Source organism: Pelophylax lessonae (genome assembly GCF_965119305.1).
Source record: "Pelophylax lessonae genome assembly, chromosome: 4".
Lineage (NCBI taxonomy): Eukaryota > Metazoa > Chordata > Amphibia > Anura > Ranidae > Pelophylax > Pelophylax lessonae.
The window spans coordinates 590857091-590884842 of NC_138771.1; the positions used below are offsets into that span (position 1 = coordinate 590857091).

At 42.4% G+C, this 27752-nt stretch overlaps 1 protein-coding gene across 1 annotated transcript; it reads left to right on the forward strand.

Annotated features, from left to right (window-relative positions):
• Positions 1 to 1647: 1647 nt before the first annotated feature.
• LOC309554297 (lysozyme C-1-like) lies at positions 1648 to 18893 on the forward strand. The gene is made up of 5 exons (XM_082255951.1): positions 1648 to 1658; positions 10337 to 10531; positions 12167 to 12325; positions 13908 to 13986; positions 18592 to 18893. Exons 2-5 carry the CDS (start codon positions 10393 to 10395, stop codon positions 18650 to 18652), a joined length of 438 nt encoding a protein of 145 aa, XP_082112077.1. The 5' UTR covers positions 1648 to 1658; positions 10337 to 10392; the 3' UTR covers positions 18653 to 18893.
• Positions 18894 to 27752: the final 8859 nt, after the last annotated feature.

Here is a 27752-nt window from a genome sequence, read left to right on the forward strand (position 1 = left end):
ACAGTTAAGACTAGTATCCATAGGTGTGCACAGCCTTTTGCATTATGGTGTTTACCCCAAAGCTCAAACACACATGTGTGTATGTATATATACTGTATATGGCAGTAGATGGTGTCAGTAGAACGGTAGATGGTGTCAGTAGAGCAGTGGAGGTGTCAATATTGCAAAGGTTATTGTCAGCAAGACAGTGGATGGTGTCAGCCAGTAGAGCAATGGATGGTGTCAGTAAGGCAGTGGACTTTGTCAGTAGGACAGAGAATGGTGTTAGTAGAACAACGGACAATGGCAGAGACTGGTGTCAGTAGGGCAGTGAACAGTGTCATTCGTTTATTATTTATATTATTTTTTACAAATGAGTCTCATTGAGCCTTATTGGGGGGGCTTTGGTGTCTAAACAGTCCACAGGTGTCTCACGTTTGAGACAGAGAAAGGGACTGAGTACAGAGATTCCCCAGTTCTTTTCTCTGTAGCCTCAGCTGCACTGGACAGTGAATGAATAATAAGTGTTCTGTGCTGAGTGGCTTCCTGGTCATTCACAAAATGAAGCTTTAGTTTTAAATAGACACAATGAGTAATCATTACCCATCACTCACTGTGTTCATTCAAAAGAGGAAGAGACCTGTAATTGTCATTGTGTTCATCCTGAAACCATCCCCCACAGCAGCCAGCAGGAGAGAAGAGGAGGGGAAGCCGGCAGTGCAGGGGAACGGGGCAGCAGAGGGAAGCAGAACCTGGACAGGAAGGGTGGTGGGGGCGGCATAAACTGAAACAAATCCCTGTATTTTCCTGGCCTATTTACTGGCCCCTTCCTCCACTCTCTATCCTAAAACATCCGCTAGTTTGATGGGTCCTCAGATACTAGCATAAGCGTGCGCAGGAGGTGCCTAGGCACACCCTAATCACCCTGTGCAGTGCAGATTCTCCCTGCGGCCTGGGCCCCCTTGTGTTTCCAGCTGCTGCGGGAATCTGCATTGCACAGGGTGATTAGAGTGTGCCTAGGCACCCCCTGCGCATGCTTTTGCGGTGGTGCTACAAGGGTTTGACTGTTATTCGATTATGACAGCACTAAACACCAGTGGGGGAAAGTGGGGGAAAGCAAGAAGTGCCATTTTCATTTAGAGAGAAACGTATTTTAAAGTTTTATTCAAGCAAAAAACAAAAAAATAAAATAATGAAAGAGATTGAAAAGTTTTAAATTAGGCTTTAAATTGATGGGGAATTAGATAGTTCAACCAATATAGTACAAGTACAATAATAAGTAAAGAAAGATCATGTCCCATGTTAGTCTCTTCACATATCTTTAAAGATATATGCTTCATTCCTTTAATTTTTGTGATAAAGTCTACAGTGCGTGCTAGTATTGGTATAACCCAACCCTAAGTGCTTTCATGTACAAAGATAAATTCCAAAATCAAGAGCAAACATCAGAAGAAACCACTGCAAGAATAGAAGGGATGTATTGTAATAGGACCTTTGCCAATCATCTATTGTTCCATGTGTACCATTCCTTATCTGGACTTTTCTGATAATACTTGGCATGCTGACTTTATATTTGTCAAATATACTTTTAGATCACCCCATTCTAAATAATGGTTCAGTCTCGGCTTATAAAAGTAGCACTCGCAGTCCTAATTTACACTCATCAGCTATTTGAGAAAGTAAGTATTATTTTTACTTTTCCAGAATAAATTAACAAATAACATTTTGACAAATAGGTTAAGGCTGAACTTAGGAATCTATGCAGATTGAAAATGCACACATTAATGCTGCTCTGTATTTATTATTACATCATGAAATTTATTTTTTTTCTTCAATGTAAGCAGTTTACATTTGTGAGTTTGACCTGATATCAGGTACTTGCAGTCCCTGCAAAGCAGAGCTTAGAATGTGGGAGAAAGAAGCAGTATGAGAAGCCAATAGGTTCATGTGCTGACAAGGAGCACGCTGACTGGAGGAAGAAGAAGAGTGATATAGAGAGATGGGGTAATCCCTGTGCTGCTTCTTCTTTCAATGTCCAGTTACAGGCTAGTTCTGATTTTTTGAGCACTTTGTGTTGTATTGTGTTGCACCATGCTACTCTGAAAAAAGTACTGCAGGCCATCTTTTTTTTTAACGCATACCACCCCAGTACAGTCTTGTAATGCTAAATACACATTTTAAGCCTAGACCTCCATTTGGCTGTGTGGTGGCGTAACACTATGCCGGATCCTTTCTGAGGTTGAGTATACTATATATGCTGTGCTGTTTACTCCATAGTATCTGGCTGATTCGACCTTCTGAGGACCATACTGGCTCACATAGGTGGCTTTTAAAGGTACACTCAATTTAAGCATTTTTTTGATCTCTAATGTCAAACTAGATCAATAACTTCTAGTAAGAGGCTGATTGTCTTCAAGGTGGCGGGATCATGTGGAGGCACACCTGCCTTGCATACTGTTTGAATACTTCACATGGACTTGGTACTTTATTGTTCTGCATGTTATATTTGGCACATATTTATTATATTGTTTTCTTAATACATGAAATGTTTCTTTGCACATACTTTATCGAAACGTTCTCAGAGGCATGAGTTACATATGCGCAAGCAATTTAGAAAAATGCAATTTAGAAATATTTAGAAAATATATAATTTATGCATCTTCCTGTAATTTATTTGTGCATTATTTATGTTTGTTGGTATATTTCTGGGCGTTTTTGGCACTTGCATTTTTAGGGTCCATGCACACTACCCTAAAAAAAAAAACACCAGTTCTCTTGGCAGAAAAAAAAACTGTTTTTTTTTCTGCCTCTAAACGACCTAATGTGCATGGACACATAGGATAACATTAGTTGCTACTACAGCCAAAACCCTAAAATACATCTAGAAGCAGCAATTTTTTTTTAAGCCAGTGTCCAAGCAAGTTATAAGAACTTCTAAAGCGCAGGCAGAAGAAAAACTAGCTCAGTCTATGAAAAAGGGGGATAAGACATTCTTCAGATATATAAATGAAAAAAGGAAATTAAAACTAGGAATAACTAAATTAAAAACAAAGGACGGAAGGTATGTAGAAGAGAATAAAGGGCTAGCCGACTGCCTTAATGAATACTTCTGTTCAGTTTTTACAGAAGAAAAAGAAGGAGAAGGTCCTCCACTTGAAAGGATGACTAATGAATCGTTTGATGCATGTGTCTTTACAGAGGAAGACGTTCTAAGATTACTGTCTAAAGTGAAGACAAATAAGTCACAGGGTTCTGATGAGATACACCCAAAATTATTAAAAGAGCTTAGTGGTGAGCTGGCAAAACCATTAACAGATTTATTTAACCAATCATTAGTAACAGGAGTCGTCCCGGAAGATTGGAAATTGGCAAATGTTGTGCCCATTCACAAGAAAGGTAGTAGGGAGGAATCGAGCAACTATAGACCAGTGAGTCTGACATCAATAGTAGGCAAATTAATGGAAACCCTATTAAAGGATAGGATTGTGGAACATCTTAAATCCCATGGATTGCAAGATGAAAAACAACATGGGTTTACTTCAGGGAGATCATGTCAAACAAATCTTATAGTTTTTTTTGACTGGGTGACTAAAATAATAGACGGTGGAGGTGCAGTAGACATTGCATATCTAGATTTTAGTAAGGCTTTTGACACTGTCCCACATAGGAGACTTATCAATAAACTGCAGTCATTGAGCATGGAATCCCATATTGTTGAGTGGATTAGGCAGTGGCTGAGTGACAGACAACAGAGGGTTGTAGTCAATGGAGAACATTCAGAACAAGGTCATGTTACCAGTGGGGTACCTCAGGGATCTGTACTGGGACCAATTTTGTTTAATATCTTCATAAGTGATATTGCAAAAGGCCTCGATGGTAAGGTTTGTCTTTTTGCTGATGACACAAAGATATGTAACAGGGTTGATGTTCCGGGAGGGAAACGCCAAATGGAAAAGGATTTAGGAAAACTAGAAAAATGGTCAGAACTATGGCAACTGAAATTTAATGTGGATAAGTGCAAGATAATGCACCTGGGGCGTAAAAACCCAAGGGCAGAATATAGAATTTTTGACACAGTCCTGACCTCAGTATCTGAGGAAAGGGATTTAGGAGTAATTATTTCAGAAGACTTAAAGGTGGGAAGACAATGTAATAGAGCAGCACGAAATGCCAGCAGAATTCTTGGATGTATAGGGAGAGGTATAAGCAGTAGAAAGAGAGAAGTGCTTATGCCGCTGTACAGAACACTGGTGAGACCTCACTTGGAGTATTGTGCGCAGTACTGGAGGCCATATCTCCAGAAGGATATAGATACTCTGGAGAGAGTTCAGAGAAGAGCTACTAAACTAGTACATGGATTGCAGGAAAAAACTTACCAGGGAAGGTTAAAGGACCTTAACATGTATAGCTTGGAAGAAAGAAGAGACAGAGGGGATATGATAGAAACTTTTAAATACATAAAGGGAATCAACTTGGTAAAGGAGGAGAGCATATTTAAAAGAAGAAAAACTACCACAAGAGGACACAGATTTAAATTAGAGGGGCAAAGGTTTAAAAGTAATATGAGGAAGTATTACTTTACTGAGAGAGTAGTGGATACATGGAATAACCTTCCTGCAGAAGTGGTAGCTGCAAATACAGTGAAGGAGTTTAAGCATGCATGGGATAGGCATAAGGCTATCCTTCATATAAGATAGGGCCAGGGACTATTCATAGGATTCAGATATATTGGGCAGACTATATGGGCCAAATGGTTCTTATCTGCCGACACATTCTATGTTTCTATGTTTCTATGTGCATGGACCCTTATACTTTTGTGTTTGATATTTTACATTAGTGGGTAGCTCATCTGCACAATCAAATGTCTTGTGGATGAATTAGCTCTGCCCAACCTCACCCAACCACCACCAATCTACATAAGTGCCTCACTACGTTTGATGCTACTGTAAAATAATTATTTCAGTTCATAAAATTTGCAACTAAAACTAAGTGAGATTTTGAGATGATAACGCAGAACAGTGTCACTGTCTATAGCATTTATTTTTGCAGCCATGAAGACATAGGTAATCTGGTTGAAAATAGACACAAGCCCATCTAGTTCAATTAATAAAAGGAAAAAGGAATACAATTAAATAAATAAATAAATTATACAATCCTATATACACAATCCTATACCTACAGTTGATAAAGAGGAAGGCAAAAAAAAAAAAGCATGATCCAATTTGCTCCAGCAGGAGAAAAAATTCCTTCCTGATCCCCCAAGAGGCAATTGGCTATTCCCTGGATCAACTTTACCTATAAATATTAGTACCCATTTATATTATGTACACCCAGGAAATAATCCAGGCCTTTTTAGAGCAATCCCACCTCTGGAGGGAGTCTATTCTACAATTTAACAGCTCTTACTGTCATAAAGTCAGCCATAATTAATTATAATTGAAATTATGCACAAATATTTTTATTAGGGCATTTATGAGTTATTGTGTTTGTAGTGTTCTGCAATGCACATCAACACCCGTTAGAAAATTGCAGTGCATTACGACACAAAAAAAGGGTCGCATCCAATTGCTGGCACAGAGCATAATGCACGTTCATGTACAGTACATGCGTTAACGCACCATAAAGTGGTAAATGGGCCCCAAGTATTTTGGCAGACAGTTTAACTAAAACTTTTAAAAAACCTTTTGGGTTTTGTATATAATGTTTAAGAGTGAGGTTCTCACCTAGCTTTGTACTGCTGTCTGTGTCTCCACTGGGGATGACTTCCGTTCCCAAACACACCACTGGAGTAGATATCTTATTAAGCCCTTGGTCACACCAGTACGACTTCAGGCACGACATGCGATTTACAAATCGTACCTAAAGTAGCATCTAATGTAATATTATGGCAGTGTCTTAATAGATGCGATTTCAAGTAGTGCAATTTGAGAAGTAGTTCATGTATTACTTTTGCAGGACTTCAGCACAATTTCACTGCCATAGACTATAATGTAAATTGTGCTGCAAATCATGCCTGTGTCCTTATCAGCACTACTTGAGCCTGGAAAGATTAAGTGAAAGATTAACCCTTCGTTAGGTAAACTTTTGTATATACCATCACTGTGACATCCCTGTGACATGGACAGCCCCTCTCACTGAAGTAGCACCGAAGTTGTATTAAATCATTACAAATCTCACAGAAGTAGTGCTGAAGTAGTGGGTGAAGTCAGGCTTTAAAATCGTACTACTTTAACTTATACCCAGTGTGACCGCAGGCTAAAATGAGGACATATCTAACCTTTGACTGCTCACTGTTATTCTAGTAGTACATTTTACTTCTACTCTTATGACAGTGAAACCATATCATTTGTAATTTCACCTCACTTTTTGTGATAATGATCCCTATAATGGACATGAAATATTAATCTTGCTAATGATAGCAATAAAATTATGATAAAGGCTCTAATTCCTCTTTATTAAAAAAAATTGAAAAACATTCTAAATGGAATTCTACCTTAACTACTTCCAACCCAAGCCAATTCTGACATTTCTCTACTACATGTAAAAATTAGTATTTTTTTTGCTAAGAAATTACTCAGAAACCAAAACATTATATATATATATATATATATATATATATAAATATAATTTTTTAGCAGAGACATTAGAGAATAAAAAGGCGGTTCTTAAAATATTTTACGTCATACAGTATTTGCGCATTGATTTTTCAAATGCAATTTTTTGTGAAAAAATACACTTTAATGAATTTTAATGTAAAAAAAATAAAATACAATATATAACCCAATATTTTGGTAACATATAAAAGATGATGTTACGCTGAGTAAATAGATACTGAACATGTCATGCTTTAAAATTGCGCATGCTCGTGGAATAGTGCCAAACGACAGTACTTAATGTAGGCAACTCTCTAAAAATGTTTACAGGTTACCAGTTTAGAGTTACAAAGGAGGTATAGCACTAGAAATATTGCCTTTGCTATAACATTCAGGGCAAAACCTCACATATGCGATTAGAACACAGTTTACATATGTGGGCAAGACCTAGGTATGCATTCACTTCTGCGTGCAATCATAAAGGGACAGGGTGCTTTAAAAAAAAATTGTAATTATTTTTTATTTTTACACTGTCTTTTATTTTTTTTTTAAATCACTTTGATTCTTATCAAAATAAATGTATATATCTCTTGTGATAAAAATAAGGCATGACAAGTCCTCTTATTGAGGACGTCTGGGATCTATAAGTCCCCAGATTAATTTAAAATTACCTTTTTTAATTGCTAAATATTTAAAGTGACTGTAAAGTTAAATTAAAAAAAAAAACAGTTAGACTTACCTGCTCTGTGCAGTGGTTATGCACAGAGCAGCGCCAATCCTTCTCTTCTTGGGTCCCTCACCGATGCTCCTTGTTCATCTCCCCCATTGAGTGTCCCCACAGCCACTTACTATGGGGGCACTCATGCATGCTATCTCCTAAGCCTTCACTGTATACGCATAAAACACACAGAGCATAGCTCAACTGCACCCCCTCTCTCCTTACTGGTTGTGATTGACAGCAGTTCCTGCTAGTGTGTCTGAGCCAATGAAGAGGGAGAGAGCTGGAAAAGCCGCTGCTCTCGTGCATAGCGCTCGGTCAAAATGGGGCTCAGGTAAGTATAAGATGGGGCTGGGTAAGGGAGCTGCACACAGAAGTTTTTTTACCTCCATGCATAGAATTCCACCCTGCCTTGTTGCAAGGACGTTACTCCCAGTCGATTTCAAACCCCCTCACGTGAGCTCTCTCTTCCCTGTCTCAGTTTCTCTAAACTCAGCGATGCTGTAATGGAGGAGACGGTGGACAACACATGTGCAGGGTTGGAGGTCCCACTTCTGTGATGGTGAGGGTGAGCAGTAACAGCTTGGGGTTTTTTTTTTTCAAGATTTTGTGCTTTCTTTAAATATGACACTAAAAAAGTTAACAATCCAAATAAATAAAAATGTAAAAAGCAAATATTAATTGTAAGCTAACAGGAGCAGGGCCCTCCTAACACTCTTGTATTGAATTGTATTGTTGCTGTACTGTCTCCCTTTATATTGTAAAGCACAGCGCAAACTGTTGACGCTATATAAATCCTGTACATTATTAATAATGGTTAGAGAATTGGAACAAAAACAATAAAAAATAGCAGCACAAGGGATACATTACACTGCTAGGTCACCATGTCTCTTGTGCTGATTTTTTTTTTGTATGCTTTATATTTGTAAAAGCTAAGTTTTATTCTTTAGTGGAAGACATACTGTAAGGAATAACGTACGTCAAATTATCATTACATTTGTTTATCCCAAACCTGTTTAAATTTACTGTACTGTGGACTGGCTCACTACTTCGTTGGTAAAATAATACTTTCTAAGGTTAGTTTTGAACTTTCCTCCAGCTAGATTGAGGTTGTGTTCCCGTGTTCTTGAGCTCAACTTCACACTATCTCCTAAACTCCTGATTATTATTCATACTTAATATATTTAAAGGCTTCAGTTTCTCCACCCCTTTCTCAACAATTTACATTTTCTGCAGTCTCTTCTGATCTTTTGTTTTGTTTTTTATTGTAGTATAAGTGGTTCATATATACAGTAGCATGAACATTAGAAGGAATGTACCAATACATTTCAAGGTAAAAGCCATACACATAGAAAATTACATTTGCAAAAGAAACTTATCTAGTTGTGTTGCATAATAGGGAATCTAAGTATAAGCCCCGGTTCACACTAGGGCGACCTGTGAGGCGACCTGGTCGCCTCACAGGTCGCCGCAGGTCGCCTCCCATAGGGAAGCTACAGACCCGTTCTAATAGGAGCGACACAAGTCGCTCCGACCTAGGAAAAGGGTCCGGAGCTTCTTTGGGGCGACCAGGAGGCGACCGCCATAGACTTCAATGTTATGAAGTCTGTGGCGGCCGCTCCGAGGTCGCGGCGCGCTGCTCGCACCGCGATCTCGGAGGTCGCCCCTGAAAGTAGCGTCGCCCCAGTGTGAACCGGCGCTTACTAGCTCATTTATTTTATATTTACACATAAAAATTATGAAATAAAACAGTGCAAAAGAAACAAAACAAAACAAAATTGGAAGAAGACCTTTTATATTATATTAAGGAAGCAAATTAAATCTATAAATTAATATGCATAGCATTCTAGAGGATTAACCATTTGAATGGTTATGATATGTCCTCTGTCATGGGGCAGGTATAAAGCCCAATGGATACAAAATTGGGTCACATAAGTTGTTGTAAACCTTAGACATGAAATATGAACTATGCATATCCCTCTTCAGTGTGTAATTGTCTCAATTAAGAGCACTAAAGCTGGCCCTACATTATACAATTTTCTTGCTAAATTTCCTTTAGATTGAGTGTTCCATTATAGAATGGAATAATATTTTTAGGAAGCAATCATTTGTCCAAGGGTATAGTAGAAAGGTAACTTCTAATTTTAAGGTATTTGTAAAAGTCTGGTTTTGGTAGTAGGAAGGTTTGTTGCAGGTCAAGAAAGGATCTAAGTGTAACCATATGATAAAGCTTTGCAATTGTGTTGAATTTTGAAGTTGAAGTTTGAGGTCATTATTTAACCATTAGTTCCAGAGTTTACAGAGGAATAGATTTGAAGTGGATTTTTTTTGTGTTGATCCGATAAATGTTGAGCTGAGACCCAAACTCTGCATACTGCAAAATGCATAACATCGTATCCCAAGATTATTGCTCCTATAAGGGCTTGCAGATCATAATTAACAGAGAAGTATTCAGTGTCCAAAGTTTATTAGGAGTCCACCAAAATTTAGGTTGGTCTGATATCACGACCCTGTAGACGGTGTAGATATTGGGTGCTCTCATCCTTGCTTTATTTGTAGGAAGATAATTGATGGTGCTTCTGACTCCTATGTATCGTTTGATAATCTCCTGATGTTTATCCCTCAGACCTATCACCATTATATTTGGTACCTGTTTCTGGACTTCTTCTGTCTCATCAATATCTTTTTCTAAGTGACCATTCCAGAACTAATCACAGTATTTTAAATGAAATCCTTATAGCGGAATCAGGTCCTTCTTCTCCTGGTGTTTCTTCTAGTGATACCCTCCAAAGTTCAGTTTGCTTTCCCCACTGCCTTGTCACTTCAACCATCCAATCACTTGCAAGCAAAGATCTTTTTTTTTTTTTTTTTCCTTGCACATTCAAGAGTCAAGTATTCAAAGTGAACTCACCTTGGCCGTATTTACTAATCAAAGTGAGCATTCAATTTTGCAAGTAAACCAATTTCAATATGTAGTATATTACATTTTTGAGGTTTACATTTGATTTTACTGACACTTGTTATTAATGTCTATATTTTTTTTCAGATCCTCCTTAGCAAGTTTTGTTTTGCCCTTTCTACTGATTAACTCAGTCAACCAGTATGAAGCTCCTTTTGTTTCTTGCCGCTTGCCTTGGCTTGTATTATACCTCGGAGGGGATGATTTATTCTCGTTGCGAGTTGTACAGGATCTTCAGAGAAACCGGGCTGGATGGATACCGTGGAGTTAGCGCTGCTAACTGTATGTAGAACTGAAATAAAAATCAGTAATATGTAGTGGGATGTATGCATAAAGAATATACAAACATTGGTGTTAACTGAACTCAAAATGAACCTGTGCCGGGATTATGGACAGTATAGTAGTTACATTTGCTGAATAGGACAGGAAGATGAGTTTTAAAGCAAGCCCTTCCTAACTTCTTTAGCCTCAGGTTCTGTTAAATAATTATTTCTCAAAGATCCTTTAAAATCTCCACAAATGTTCTAAGGACCCATTCAAACCAGGGCAGTCCATTCTGGTGTGTAATAACCTGCGGTATAGTGCCTTTTTTAAGTGTGTTGCAGTAAGGTAGCCTATTAATTTAAATGGGTTGCCTAACACACCCCATTAGATCAAAACTGCTCCTGTGGCATTTTCACTTCCAAGGCATAGTAGCATGTTACCACACATTGTGGTGTGCTGCAATGAGGATGAGTTGGGGTATCGGAGTGCCATCTGCTGTTTGTTTACATTAGGAAGCTGGAAGGCTATCAAGATTCTGCTCCTAATAGAAACTAAAGGGCAAAAGAAGTTGTGATTTCAGTGGCTCTTTTGTGAACTTTAAAGATAAACTTCTCCATAATAGCTATAGTTACATAGATGAATATGGGTTTGAGAACATAGATGAGTATGGGAAGAATCTGTAAATCGTCTAGTGTGCATACTCTGGGCACAAGTTTAGTTTAACTGTCTTCCACTTTTTCCTAACTATAGACATCTTTTTTAGTTTTAGCATCACATTAATGCCATCAAATGTCACAATCTCACAAGGCAGGACAAGGGTTGGGGCAGGGGCTGAAAATACATTTTGCCTGCTCTAGGCCAGTGTAAGTAGAACCAACAACTACAACAATAAGGAAAATATCACTCAACTTTACTCACAACTCAGTTCTGATTCATAGCAGGTGAACTGTAAGTACATAGTACATTTTTCTACCAATAAAAATACTCTAAGCATAGAGGGACAGCAACAATGACAACTCAGCCATAATATATTGGCAGGCAGGGCAGCAGTCTTGAACCTTTCATTATACACTGGTATATGGTTCTGACAGTCAGCAAAACTGTATGTAGGTGGCTGTGTGCTGTCCCTGGCAATTCTGCTCTAAATTCAGCATAGTAGATGTTGAATCCTCACAATTACTGTGTATCAGGGCTTGACAACTTGGACCCAAGAATTTATTGATATCGCCAAGGTTTGGAAAATGTTTTAGATATAACGATAGATCACAGCATTACTGAGCTGTAGTAACTAGCTTTTTTTGTCAGAATGGTAAGTGATGCTGTAGTCTAACGACTGACAGGCTCTATGGGTGGGCCACACATTTCCACACTTAGAAGTCAAGCAGCTTTAATGCTGGACCTAGAAAGCCTGGTAGTGCGTTCAAGCATATATTTTCCATAACTATCTCATACTAACACCATTTGAGTTGACCTGAGGTCCAATTTTCTTCTCAAATTCAATCCTGATTCTGAATCTGCTTTTTGCACATCCATACATATTTGGAAGATATATCTGTTGAAAATGTTTATTGTTGTTATTAGCAGATTATATTAGGATTATTATTGTTCTTGTTGCTGTGAATTTTATGATCATACTTTTCTATTAACTAACAGGGATATGTCTTGCCTATTATGAAAGTGGCTACAACACTGATGCTGTGAACAACAATGGACCGAGCCGCGACTACGGAATATTTCAGATTAACAGCAAATGGTGGTGCAATGATGGGAAGACTTCTGGCGCTGTGAACGCTTGTGGAATTAGCTGTCAAAGTAAGTGCAAACAGCAAACAGCTAAATACACAGATAAAATACATTTACAGGGGAGCAGTCCTGCCAAAGGATTTGTATATCACTCCGTTCAATTCTTAGATTTACAAGACTCTGCCACACAGCACAGTCCTTCCTGGTAGTGGAAAGGACTGGATCTTTCTCTGTTGCAGTTCAATAAGGTTTACAGGTCTTGTCCCTACTCCAGCCTGTGACTTGACAGTGAAAGGAGGGGCATCAGAGTTTCAGTATCACTCTCCTCCTATCAGCATGCTCCTTACCTTGAAACACAACCTGGGCCAGGACAAGGGGTGGGCAGAAGGGGTGGCTGCCCTGGGTGCAGCATGTCTTGTAGGAATGGGGGCACTGCAAGTTCCTTTTACTATAAGGCTGATAGGAGTAGTGACAGCGGCATTGCTACTTCTGTCAGCCCAGTGCTGGAAGCAGCAAGTAAAGAGTCGGGAGGAGGTGCGGGCTGTGCTCTCTCTCCTTCCTCCTCATAAGCTTGCACATAATGAATGAAGCGGGGGGGGGGGCACAATTTGCCATCTTCATCCCTGGGCACTGGATGATCTTGTCTCAGCACTGAGCATAAATGAACAGTCCCTTGTGCTTCTGTCTCATTCTCCCAGTCTATTCACAATAGACTGATACCATCTTAGGTTTCAGTAGACTGATACCAACTCAGAACCCTTTCACATCACATTGCAAAGCCCTGAAGCACTTACGTTTTTGTGCCTTGATGCAAGTTCCCTAATGTAACAAAAATAGAAATTGAAATGCCACATCACGTTTAAGAAGTCCAGATACAACTTTATTCCAATAAAAGTCAGGGCGAATATCCAAAAAGTACTCAGCCCATTTTAGGGGTCCTTCATCAGGGCTAGAAAGAAAATAAGAACATGTCAGTCCAATATTAATACAATCAACATATCAGTCCAATATCAATATAATACTATTAATATTACATATCATATTAAAAGCCAAATAGCCAAAAGTATTGGAAAAAAGCACACTGTATTAGGCACATAACAATTAGCAGCGATGTACCTCAATGCATTGAAAAGTAGGTGCTGCCTGCATTTTTTCACAGAGAAACACAATGCACAGGATGCCATGCATTTTGCTGCACTGTAATACAGAGTATATGGATTTTGGAGGTGCATAGGGTGCCATTTAAGAAAATGCATTTAAGGACAAATTATTGACTATAGAGCTGCATTATTGTATGCATTTGTGTTTTTCTTATTGCTGCATGGAGTTCAACTTTAAAACAAACCTGTCATGAGACAAAAACAGGATCTGTCATTGCTCTACTGCAAGTTGACTGGCTTACATGCTGATCCACTGTCTTCCATGCTCAGAACAAGTGAATCAGGCAATTTGGAGTAAATTCATAGATGCAAATCTGCATACTTGTTCACGGTCAGTATGGAAGCAAGAACATCGGCATGACTGCCAAGCAAGCAGTAATTTTAAAGGAGAGGTTAGCAGTGGCAGCCTCCATGTTTCTCTAATAACAGATTTCCATAGTCATTGTGTTCTAGAGATCATTGCTGATATCCACTTTATTATTTCATTACAGGTCTCCTCAACAGTAACATTTACGATGACATTGAATGTGCCAAGAGAGTTGTGAGAGATCCTAATGGCATCTCAGCTTGGTAAGTGGTGGTAGAGTAATTATTTTACTTAAACTAGTATAATATTATTGTGTTTATTATAAATATTACTATAATTGAAGAAAACAGACAAGCATAATCCGTACCTGAAGAAAAGGGTCAGTAATGGGAGATTTTAATGACAAGGAAAGGTGGGCAGGAACACACATGGCAAGACGAGGGTACAGATACAAGCTAGCTAAATGCTATGACCAGCTCAGAGCCCTGGGCTTATGATCCTTTAATAGAGTGTCACAGGGCAGCCAATCAGAGCAGAGAAGGGGAACAGGCAGCACGAAGCTGCCATCTAGCAAAAGGACACTGCATTAAGGGAGTGCTGCCACTGGCAACCAGTATAGTGGATGCAGTCTTTTCAGTGGGACCTATTGCTCAGCAATAAAGACACACACTGGGCCAGAGAGAGTGGCCACCAGTGGCTAATGAGAATAGAGAGTAGGAGTGTGATCATGTCAGAAACCTATTGAGCCTTTAACTTCCTTTGGATTCTACCTCTGCTTTACTGAAATCCCAAGCAGTGTTATCAGCTCTGTCCAGTTCTATGATATGCAGATGATGAGAGGTGACAACGTTGCTTCCCCATATATAAAGTAGTGATCGACAGATATAGGTTTTTTATTGCCGATACCGATATTTTGGTCATCGCATATCGGTACAGGCCGATATCTGCCGATATTTTCGGACATCTGAAAAAATATTTTTTTTTATTCATTCTTTTTTTTTTTTTGACAGGTACTCTTGTGGACAGATCTGGGGGTCTAAAAGACCCCCAAACCCCTCCTCTGCACTTAAAGTCATTAAAAACGGCAAATTTGGCTGTTTTGAATGCTGGCATTTTTTTTAATTTGGCGCAGAGTACCCGGAAGTGATGTCATGGAGACCAGATCAGAGACAAATGCGGCTTTGATCGGGTCTTCGGTGGCCGTTCAGGTAGGATGCCCGGGTCTCCTTGTAATGACAACCGAGCGGCTTCTCAGCTGCATCGGATGTCATTACAAGACAGCCGACCGTCGGCTATGGATGCCGGTACCGGGGTGATGCCTCCAGCTGCAGGCATCACTTCGGTAAAGCACTTTCCCGAAATATCGCCAATATTGGTCACCTCAGGGGCTGATTCCGATATATCGGGGAAAGTGCAGATCGGCCCCCGATATATCGGCTTTGACGATAACCAGTCGATCCCTAAGATAAAGTACAGTGAGAGAGCGTTGTCATTTTAGGATTAAGGTTGGTACTGGCAGGATTACTAAGTAAGAATAAAGGAAAAAAAGAATTAAAAAAATAACTAGTATAGCCAACACCGCGATGGACCAGTAAGCTGCAACATATCACATTTTTGTTCTTGGGTGTAGATTCATTTTACACCTTGTTTGCACACTTACCTCTCCTGTGCTGTGACCCTCTGTGCTGAATACTATTCCTCCCCCCAGTGACAGCACTCCTGTCAATTGGTTGCTCATGTGCCAAGCAATGCATCATGGGAGGAATGAGAATGGTCACATTTTGCCTCATATGTAGGAATCCAACTAAACAGGGTGAAAAGGAAGCATAGGGAGGGTGAGTAATAATAACAGAGGAGGTGGACTATATAAAGAACCTTTTACTTTGCTCTGAATGGGAAAAGTGGAAGGTTTAACTTTATGTTAGCTATGGTACCAGTAAAGGTGACATAAAAGAAATGATGACACGCATTGTTAAAATGTAAATTTTATGGTGATTTTTTTTTTTATCAGCAATAAAGTTTATTAAACAGAAAACAAAAAAAAAATGTTTCCAGAGTATCAATGTCACGAAAAAAAAGAGACAATCTACTTCCAATTATATTTTACTTGAGTGTACAAATGTACAAAACAGACAACAGTGTTACAGACCAAGCTTGGCCCATTTATCATGAATTAATGTGGGATTCAAGCAATAATAATGTCTATACAATTAAACAAAGAACCCAGGAGCATACTAAGTATACCATAAAAGCCAGGGGATAGGCATGAATAATGGAGCTTCAGCCTAGCATCTGGTATAAAACCAGCTCCACGTGAGCTAAACCGGGTACAGGTTTAGCCCCTGACCATCCATCCCATATTCTAATAAATTTGGTAGGGTGACCTCTGTGTTGGTATATGATTTTTTCGTAGCGAAGTGTGGTGTTCATATTAGTGAAGTCTTGGGGGGCAGGGTAGAGAACTTTTCCAGCACATCAGAAGCATCTCACAGGCCTGAAAGAGGGTTCTAGAGACAGCCCCCCTGATAAGGGCATCTGGAACCATGAGATCCAAAATACCAAGTATACAAGACAAAAGTTTGAAAGATAGATTTAATTTATAAGGCTGATTGACAATGTCCCAGTATCTATGTAGCTTGCGACACCACCAAAGCATATAAATCAGCTCCCCATGGTCTCTTTGGCACTTCGGACAATGGGGGTCCGCCAATAAGCCCATTTTATGAAGTTTGAGAAGAGTGTAATATCATCTAAGCAATTTTTACAACTGGGATAAGCATTGTAAACAATCAAGGAGCTGAAACACACTGCCTCCATAGTTTCTTTCTATTGATCTCCCGTCAATTCCCCCACATCTGGCTCCCATTGTATTCTAGCCTTACAGGGAAATTTGTCCAAGTGCAGCCCAAGCAGCTGTCAGTTAGAAATAAAACTGTTAGTGGAAGAAACATGTTGCATCATGTTAAACACTGAAGTGGGAGAGAGACAAAAATCAGAGGGAGAACGCTGAGCTGTAACAGCGTGCCGTAGTTGCAGGTAATAGAAATGCATCTCCTGGGGGAGCCCAAATTTATTCTGCGAGCTGAAAAAAACATCAGCTGATTACCAAGAACCTGCATATTGTGGGTAATACCATATGCTTGCCACTTGGAGGCGTACTGAAGCTTAGCTAGTTCTGGATATGTAGGATTGTTCTATAGGGTACTGAAGCTAGTATACCTCACAACCCTCTACAGCTGTTTAGCCTTATGTCACACTTTATGCACCAGCCTATAAGCGGGGAAAGATCTGTTGGGCTTAGCAAAGGAGTGGGACTCCAATCCCTCAGGCAAGGATGAGGAGTTAACAAAGTGAAGAACTACAGTCAAAGTAGTATCACGGGGGGTAAGGAGTCGCAATTAGAGGGGGACATACCTATTACCATATGTTGCAGTTGTACAGCCATATAATTGTAGCACCCTACAGGTAGGTGCTAGGTAAATGCATAGTGGGCCTTGTCTGCCTAACAGCAGGGCCATGATTTATTTTTGGTCAGGGTGTCATGGCTTCCAGGTGTGTCTGCTGAGGGGGAAGTCTCCCCACTGGCTCTGTGAGAGGCTTCTCATAGGGCAGTGGATGAAACCCAATCAGGGACACATTCAGGCTTGTATTTACCCCAGAAGGCAGATTCTGCCGCAGAGGATTCTGGGAGTGGGTATAAGTTCGAGGGGAGTGCATGACTCATTGTCTTTGACGGGAAGCAGAGTCCTAGGAGGGAGAGGACGGCTATCTCTCCTCCTGTCTGAGGAAGCGGATGTCTGAGTTGAGCTGAAGGAGGGATCCGGTGTGCCGAGAACCAGTGGAGAGAGAGAGGGGTCCAGTCCCAGGAAAGCCTATAAAGGTCGTGAGTACTGAGGATTGCCCCTGGGGGGTCTGCCTAGCGTCAGAGGGGCCCACTCTGGAGGAGGTTCTGGGGATCCAAGAGTCAGCTAGCAGTTAAAGGGGGTACCTAGGTAGAGGACCCTGAAGTGTAAAGGGGGTGCCTGCAGTTTGATCCCTGAAGAGTTAGTGTACAGTGTGGAGTGTACAGGTTGAGAGTTGCAGCAGCACAGGATTTTACAAAGAGCTACCTCAAGCTAGCAAAAGGCTGGAGGGAGCTGTTCATTGACTTTTGAGCAAAGCAGTGTCAGGAGTCAAGTATTCTATAGTCCTGGATCTTCTGAGTTAGAGTCGAGGTTGCAGCACAGTTTTCAGTGTTACAATATCTTCAAGCGTCAGGAAGCGTTGGTTGGCATTCAGCTGGCGCCAAGACAGCACTAACAGGCATTTTTCTATAAAGTCCCAAAATTGTACCTAGTTGAACCTAGTTTATCCCACTCATTCCCTTCTCCCATCCCCTAAACTCAATAAAACAAAACAATCCAAGATGCCGGAATGGTCATTGTCTCAGTTCTCACACCTGGGATTACAGCTCAAATGTGCTGAGAGCGTTACCGGTAACAATGGCAGACCCACATCAGGCCCAATGCCTGGAAAACCTGCTACATAATATAGCCAGGGGTGTGGGGACACAATGCCCCCTCCAGACTTTGTGTGTTGAAGTTGCTGTAGCCTTATCCGAGGAGAGCCCTGTTTCCATAAAAAGCAGTAAAGGGAGTTCACTACATGGAAATTTTTAGTGGTATAATCACAGGAGAGTTATGTAGAAAATATAGTAACTAAGGCATACATATCATTTTAACTAAATTGACTCGCCCGATCAAGGAGAGCCACAATTTCTGGCATCATTTTATTTTATCTCGGAAACAGTTAACATTCAACCCCCAAAATTTCATAACATCCCAGAAAAGTTTTTTATCTTTTAATATCATTTTTTTTCTGACTTACAGGGTTGCCTGGAGGAATCATTGCAGAGGAAGGGATTTGAGCAGATTTACCGCTGGATGTTAAAAGTGAGATCAATACACAGACAGCAAACAACAGCATCTTGCGAAGCAGCAGCCTTCCTCTTTTAAAGAAAAGAAAATATAGTGAAAATACACAGCTAAAGAAATCAACATTAACATGTATTCAGTTGCAGCAATAAATGATACAATTTGCTACAGCAGAAATCAATGTCTTTGTCTTCTTTTGCATATTTTTTGCTTCATACTGTACATTTAGGGCTTTCCTAATAAAAGATCAAAATTAATACATCACATCTTCTTTGGGTGGAAAACATGTTTACTTTTTTTGTGAAAAGGTGAAAGTGGTTGTAAAGGCATTATCATATATTTTTTTAATAACAAGCATGTTATATTTACTTGCTCTGTGCAATGGTATTGCAAAGAATGGCCCCTCCTCTGGCATGTCCCTTGGAGCTGTTTGCTTCTTCTCTTTTGTGTCTGCCCCCTTAGCAAGCGGCTTGCTGGGGGGGGGGGGGGGGCAGACGTGCAGGCTTGATTCTGAGCTGAGCTGTGTGCTTCTATTGACACACACAGCACATCTCAGCCTCCACCCCTCACTCCCTCCTCAAAGCATTTGATTGACAGCAGCAGGAGCCAATCTTCTGTCTCTGAGCCTGTGAGAGGGGAGAAAGAGAACCAGTGCTGCTGCAGATGGGCACAGCGCTGGATCAATCCAGGACTTAGATAAGTTTTTAGGGGGTTGGGAACAACTAGTAGAAGGTTTTTTACATTAATGCAGGTAATGCATTCAAGCAAAGGAAAAAACCTTCTGGCTTTAGAACCTCTTGAACTTACACTATATTTGTAAACCAAAGATTGTATACATTTAGTAAAGATGAATGTGCATAACAGCTAAAAAACAAACAAAAATTGAATAGTGCTCCATTGTTGTTATCAGTGGGAGAAATGGTGGTATCAGTGGGAGGACATTGTTAGTGTCAAGTAGCAGAATAGTGTCTTGTATCAGTGGTAGGAATAGTGCCCCAAGGGCTGGGTAAAGGCAAGCGAAGGGCCATGTAACGGAACCGCGACCCGCTCTGTGGGCTTCCATCAGTCTACCGCTTCCTTCAGACTCTAACATAGATATCAGCTATTACAGCCGCCCTACATAAAAACCAACGGACGACTTAGCTTGTACAAGTTCTGGAACCTTTATTGTACAAGCTCACACAGAATATATACCCCACAGAAGGACATCCCTCTCCTGATCAGATAATCCCACCAGGTCAGGTGCCTGATTACTGGGGCTGAACGATATTCGATATGCACATCGACATCGTGCAGTGAGCCTGGGCGATAGATTAGTCACATCTCTGGACATGCGATAGTGTGGAAGGCAGAGAAGTTGTAACGCCGAGTGCTCCGGGTCCCGTGGCTTCCCCGGAGCACTTGAGGCGTCCCGCAGGCTGCAGCGCTCCGGTCATCGTCCCCGACCATGAGCGCTGCTCCCCCGCATCCTCAGTGACTCACCCGCCGGGTCCCATCAGCTCTGCCTCCCGGCGCATGCCGGGTTCCTTCATGTCCTCCTCCCGACGCGCGCAGTCCCGCTCCCTAGGGCGCGCGCGGCGCTGCATTGAAATTTAAAGGGCCAGTGCACCACTAATTGGTGCCTGGTCCAATCAGTCCAAAATATATAAAAAACACCTCCCCTTCCTGTCCTTGCCGGATCTTGTTGCCTTTTGTGCCTTGAGAAAGCGTTTGGTGTATTTTCCCTGCCTGTGTATCTGACTTTTGCCGTTGCCCCTGACTACGAACCATTGCCGCCTGCCTTGACCTTCTGCTTAGTCTGACCTTGCCTTTGCCTTGTCCTTCTGTACTGCGCCTGAATCAGCTGTCTGTGAGGTTGAGCCGTTACCGTAGAATATGACCTGGTTGCTACCGCCGCAGCAAGTCCATCCCGCCTTGCGGCGGGCTCTGGTGAAAACCGGTAGTAACTTAGAACCGGTCCTCTAGTACGGTCCACGCCAATCCCTCACTGACACAGAGGATCCACCTCCAGTGCAGTCACCTGCCGCCAGTCCAGACCCTGACAGAAGTGTGTACTATCACACACAGCGCTGCCTACGGGAAGGGGGAGGGGGCACACAGGACATCCGATGTCCCACTCGCAGTGATAATCCTGCTGTAACAGCAGACACCTCTCTCCCCACTGGCAGCCCGCACATCTCACTGAGCATCCCCCGCCCCCTGCACATGTTCGGATGTAAAAAGACAGGAGAAGGAACCCGGGAGGAGGGAGGGAGATTTCACTGCCAGAGCCGCGCTGATGATCTGAGGTCTGTGTAGTGTTATAGATACAGTGGAAGGGGTGCACAGTAACCGGGAAGGGCAAGTAGCACACATGATGGGGGAGGAGAGAGCGCAAGAGTATATGTATTGGGAGGAGAGAGTACATCTGCTAGTGGGGTGGGGGGGGAGGGGGTCCTCCTAACCTGCTGTGATACTTCCCACCCAGTTCCCTACAGTAACATTAACCCTGTATGGTACAATCAGAAGGCTGCAGTACTGCCCTACATTACCTTAACCCCGTATGGTCAGAAAGCTGCACGTTCCGCGTGCCTGCACAGTGCACAGTCACACATCATTGATTTGCTGTCCCACTTGCTCACGGCGCTCACCGCTCAGTCGCAGCCAACATTCACAACATTCATCATGCGCGACGAAGAGGATCCGCCGCAAAAAAATATCGCAATATATATCGTGGGAAAAAAATATTGCAATGGGATTTTTTTTCAATATCGTGCAGGCCTACTGATTACATTATGCTATTCAGATGAAATTGTGTACAGAAATATAATTAACCTGAACTAATTATCTAGCCATCTGGACAAAACAATAGGTGAGTTAATTAACAAATAACAATTGGACAGACAGGCTTAACAGAAAACACATCACACCTTAAAACACAGACCTCACTGTAGACAATAGGTGAGTAAATCAGCATACCATATATACTCGAGTATAAGCCGAGTTTTTCAGCACATTTTTTTGTGCTGAAAACGTCCCCCTCGGCTTATACTCGAGTCAAGGAAAAAAATGTCCTCTCCGACGGGTTTAAGGTTTAAAAATGGCGCCGCCCGTCGCATACATGTTACCGCGCACGCGCCGCCGCCGCTCGTGTAATTTCGGCTATTCCCGGCACCGCTTGGGAGAGGCCGGGAATAGCCGAAAGTATACGAGCGGCGGCGGCGCATGCGCAATGACATGTCGGCGCCGGGCGGCGCCATTTTTAAAATGAAGGCGCCTCTGGAACAGGTAAGTGAAACAGCTTCACTACCTGCCATGGGCTGCGGGCACACTACGAGGGATGCAGTGCTGCGGGCATGGTCCACATGTACCATGCCCACAGCACTGCATCTCCTGTAGTATGCCCACAACCCCGGATCCTCTAGTACCATGCCAGTACCCTGCAATCTCCTGCACCATGCCAGTACCCTGCAATCTCCTGCACCATGCCAGTACCCTGCATTCTCCTGCACCATGCCAGTACCCTGCATTCTCCTGTACCATGCCAGTACCCTGCATTCTCCTGCACCATGCCAGTACCCTGCATTCTCCTGTACCATGCCAGTACCCTGCATTCTCCTGTACCATGCCAGTACCCTGCATTCTCCTGTACCATGCCAGTACCCTGCATTCTCCCGCACCATGCCAGTAGAGATGTATAGAACTGTTCGCCGGCGAACAGTTCCCGGCGAACTTAGCATGTTCGCGTTCGCCGCTGCCGGCGAACATATGCGATGTTCGGTCCGCCCCCCATAAGACATCATTGAGGCAAACTTTGACCCTGAACTTTACAGTCAGCAGACACATTTCCAGCCAATCAGCATACCTCCCTCCCACACCCTCCCACCTCCTATAAATAAGCAAGGGCAGCATCCATCTTAGATCATTCTGAAGCAGTGTGTGTAGTGAGAGTAGGGAGAGAGCTGCTGCTGCTGCTGCTGCTGCTGTTAAGCTAGGGACAGTTAGTCAGTGTTCCTGGTCTTGCAGTGTTCTTGGTCCACTACTGCTGTAATATCAGCACCCCAAAAAGCCCTTCTAAGGGCTGGTATTTGTGTTTTTTATATATATATATATATATATATATATATATATATATATATACCTAGCGTCCCCAAAAGCCCTTTTAAGGGCTGGTAATTGAGTTGTTTCTTCTTATATATATATATATATATATATATATATATATATATATATATATATATATATATCTATATCTATCTAGTGTCCCCAAAAGCCCTTTTAAGGATTGAGGATTTTTTTTATTTATATATATACATATATATATATATATAGTGTCCCCAAAAGCCCTTTTAAGGGCTGGTAAGGTAATAGAGTTTTTTCTTTATATATATATCTATATATATCTATTGTACACTGCAGTTGCCTGCCCGCTGTGTGTGAGAGGCCACAGACCTACCACAGACTGTACTGTGTGCACACCACACTCATTTCGGGTGGCACAGGCACAGTACCTTGCATTTTAAAAAATATTTTTTTTTTCCTCTGTCATAATTGCAGTGAGTGCTGTGTCAGGTCCACAGAGTGCACTGTACCCACTGCAGTGCACTGCCCACCACTGATATATATACGGTGGCACAGCATCTTGTTGCAATAAATTGAAAAAAAAAAAAATATTTTTTATTATTGCAGTTGCCTGGGCTGCCAGTTACTGTCAGGTCCACAGAGTGTACTGTGCCCACTGCAGTGCCACTGTGTGCCCACCCACCACTGATATATAAGGTGGCACAGCAGCTTGCAAAGTAAAAAAATATATATATTTTTTTTAATTGCAGTTGCCTGGGTGCCAGTGACTGCTGTCAGGTCCACAGAGAGTGTACTGTGCCACTGCCCACCCACCACTGATATATAAGGTGGCACAGCAGCTTGCAAAGTAAAATAAAATATATTTTTTTAAAATTGCAGTTGCCTGGGTGCCAGTGACTGCTGTCAGGTCCACAGAGAGTGTACTGTGCCACTGCCCACCCACCACTGATATATAAGGTGGCACAGCAGCTTGCAAAGTAAAATAAAATATATATTTTTTAAAATTGCAGTTGCCTGGGTGCCAGTGACTGCTGTCAGGTCCACAGAGAGTGTACTGTGCCACTGCCCACCCACCACTGATATATAAGGTGGCACAGCAGCTTGCAAAGTAAAAAAATATATATATTTTTTTAAATTGCAGTTGCCTGGGTGCCAGTGACTGCTGTCAGGTCCACAGAGAGTGTACTGTGCCACTGCCCACCCACCACTGATATATAAAGTGGCACAGCAGCTTGCAAAGTAAAAAAATATATATATATTTTTTAAATTGCAGTTGCCTGGGTGCCAGTGACTGCTGTCAGGTCCACAGAGAGTGTACTGTGCCACTGCCCACCCACCACTGATATATAAAGTGGCACAGCAGCTTGCAAAGTAAAAAAAATATATATATATTTTTTAAATTGCAGTTGCCTGGGTGCCAGTGACTGCTGTCAGGTCCACAGAGAGTGTACTGTGCCACTGCCCACCCACCACTGATATATAAAGTGGCACAGCAGCTTGCAAAGTAAAAAAATATATATATATTTTTTAAATTGCAGTTGCCTGGGTGCCAGTGACTGCTGTCAGGTCCACAGAGAGTGTACTGTGCCACTGCCCACCCACCACTGATATATAAAGTGGCACAGCAGCTTGCAAAGTAAAAAAATATATATATATATTTTTAAATTGCAGTTGCCTGGGTGCCAGTGACTGCTGTCAGGTCCACAGAGAGTGTACTGTGCCACTGCCCACCCACCACTGATATATATGCCTGCAAGAGAAAAAGCCAGCCGCAGAGAAGCCGTATTCCTGAAAATATAAGAAAAATGCTGTTTTTTAGGGGTTCTGGACATGCTACAGAGCTGAAACTTGACAGGTACACTTTTTAGACCCCCCAGACACTAAATACAAAAAATGACATGCCTGCCTAAAAAAATGCCCGCTAAATGCCTGCAAGAGAAAAAGCCAGCCGCAGAGAAGCCGTATTCCTGAAAATATAAGAAAAATGCTGTTTTTTAGGGGTTCTGGACATGCTACAGAGCTGAAACTTGACAGGTACACTTTTTAGACCCCCCAGACACTAAATACAAAAAATGACATGCCTGCCTAGAAAAATGCCCGATAAATGCCTGCAAGAGAAAAAGCCAGCCGCAGAGAAGCCGTATTACTGAAAATATAATAAAAATGCTGTTTTTTAGGGGTTCTGGACATGCTACAGAGCTGAAACTTGACAGGTACACTTTTTAGACCCCCCCAGACACTAAATACAAAAAATTACATGCCTGCCTAAAAAAATGCCCGCTAAATGCCTGCAAGAGAAAAAGCCAGCCGCAGAGAAGCCATATTCCTGAAAATATAAGAAAAATGCTGCTTTTTAGGGGTTCTGGACATGCTACAGAGCTGAAACTTGACAGGTACACTTTTTAGACCCCCTAGACACTAAATAAAAAAATGGCATGCCTGCCTAAAAAAATGCCCGATAAATGCCTGCAAGAGAAAAAGCCAGCCGCAGAGAAGCCATATTCCTGAAAATATAAGACAAATGCTGTTTTTTAGGGGTTCTGGACATGCTACAGAGCTGAAACTTCACAGGTACACTTTTTAGACCCCCCAGATGCTAAATCCAAAGAAATTTTTTATTTTTATTTTTTTTTAATTTTTCCAATAATTGGCTCTCTATCAAAAAATTATAATTTTTAAGAACTTTTTTTTGCGTGATCCCTCTCCGGCATGCCACAGTCCAGGTGTTAGTCCCCTTGAAACAACTTTTCCATCACTATTGTGGCCAGAAAGAGTCCCTGTGTGTTTTAAAATTCGCCTGCCTATTGAAGTCTATGGCGGTTCGCCCGGTTCGCCGGTTCGCGAACATTTGCCGATGTTCGCGTTCGCCGTTCACGAACAGCGAATTTTAGGTTCGCGACATCACTACATGCCAGTCACCCTGCATTCTCCTGCACCATGCCAGTCACGCTGCATTCTACTGCACCATGCCAGTCACCCTGCATTCTCCTGCACCATGCCAGTACCCTGCATTCTCCTGCACCATGCCAGTCACCCTGCATTCTACTGCACCATGCCAGTCACCCTGCATTCTCCTGCACCATGCCAGTCACCCTGCATTCTCCTGCACCATGCCCACTGCCCTGCATTCTCACCCTAGGCTTATACTCGAGTCAATGATTTTTCCCATCTTTTTGTGGTAAAAGTAGGGGTCTCGGCTTATACTCGGGTCGGCTTATACTCGAGTATATACGGTAATCACAATGTGTGGAAGACAGGTGGTTGAGCTAATATTAGCAACTGCTATGAGTCTGACTGTCTTGGGGAGACATGGACTTTAATCCAAAGTAACATTAGTCCAAGGACTCCACATATAGTTTCTGTCTTTCATTCCTAGTTACGGTGACTACCGTCACATATCTTTCCCCCAAAGGTAGACTAACCAGGTACCAGACCTCCAATCGGTCTGTGCCTGAGTTAGTCAGGTAACAAGTACCAAAGAGTCAATCCATACCATATTCTCAGTGTCCATTTTCTTGGTCACCCTGTGTCCCTAATTGACACAGGGTGACTTACACATAAGAGGGGCCTGAGAGAGGGATTTCCCAACCTCTCTAAGGTAGCTGTGTTACACGGGCCCCCCAACCAAAGTGACTTCCATCACATCTCTCCCCTTTCGGAAGGAGACTAATACAGGAGGAGACCCCAGATGGGTTGACTTCAAAGTTAGTCTGTATTTCCAGTGCCCCAATGCCTGTACCCACACAATACCCCAAACAAATTGTCCCGAACAGAGCATTACTCACCCAGCCAACCTCTGCCTTTCTCGTAGAACATACCCACCGCTGGGGAGAAGCGTGGAGTGGCCCTTCTCCCTGAGCCTTTTCAGCTGCTGGAGAGAAGACAGGGTGGATGGGCTCACTCCCTCATACTGTTGGGGATCTGGGCCGACTGCACAGCATCCCTGGGATATAGAGGTGAAGACCGCAGTCCCATCCATTTTATCAGGAAAGCCATTCTTTGTTAGTTGAGGGCAGAGGCCAGCTGCACTCTGTTGCCAGCTATTCTGCTGGGGACTCCACATAATCCGCTCTGGCTAATGGTTGGGGAGGGAGGCTGGCTTCCTCCACTCCCAGACTGTGGATCTCTCCCTGAGGAGGAAGGCCAACCACCTTCTTGTCTGAACTGTATAGCTGCCATTGGGTAATAACTGTTTAATCTGCTCTTACTGACTGTTGGGGAGGGAGGACGACAACCTCCTCTCCCTTCTCCCCCTGGATCCTAATCTGCTGCTGGGCAGTGACCACCACCTTCTCACCCTGGGCCTCCGGAACTGCCACAGGTGTGGGGCAAAGGTCTTGGACCCTCTGACCAGTTGTCAGCGCTTCAGCTGGAGAAGTTTTTTGTAACTCCACAGATACTGCTGGCAGGAAATCCCATGTCCCTGTCAGTGGTGTAGCAGAAAGGCCAGCTGCCTCTTCTCTCGGGGAGAGTGAAGCTGCTGTTGGGCAGAGCTCAGTGATGTTAGGCCCTGATGCCAGCTGTTCCGCAGGGAAGAAAACTGAAAAGTCAGTGCCCTTCACACATCTTCCTGGGTCACCAATTGTGGCAAGCAGAAGTTTGCAGCGCTATGCCTGTATCCCCGCTCTACTGCTGTTGGCTCACTGGGTTGTTCCTCTTCAGCAGAAAAGTCTAATAAATTCCCAGTCTCTGAAATTGTTGAAAGTCCAGGGCACGGGCAGGTGGCACTTGGGTCCGGTGTCCTGTCCGAAAGGACGTTCAGTGCAGCAGGAGGGATCGTGACCGATAAGCGCACTCGCCTAGCTCATGACATAGTAGACTACCTCACATTTATAAAAATGAATGAGGCATGGATCTCTGAGGAATTCAACACATGTGACCAGTAGACCATGTTTCATTGAAATTCCTCATGCCAGGCCACAAATATCCACCAGACCGCCATCCACCCACATCAATTCCTGGTCCTTGGCTTCGCTACATACAGCGGCAAAAAAAGGCATTTCATGTCCATTGAATGGCTAATTTTTGGGGCCTATACAGGCCGACACTTACTT

Excerpts from the sequence above, each read along its gene's own strand:
- LOC309554297 (XM_082255951.1), top strand. The coding sequence starts at position 10,393 with ATGAAGCTCCTTTTGTTTCTTGCCGCTTGCCTTGGCTTGTATTATACC. Across the intron at positions 12,326-13,907 it reads TTGTGGAATTAGCTGTCAAA|GTCTCCTCAACAGTAACATT; the intron begins GTAAGTGCAAAC and ends ATTTCATTACAG. Across the intron at positions 13,987-18,591 it reads CCTAATGGCATCTCAGCTTG|GGTTGCCTGGAGGAATCATT; the intron begins GTAAGTGGTGGT and ends TCTGACTTACAG.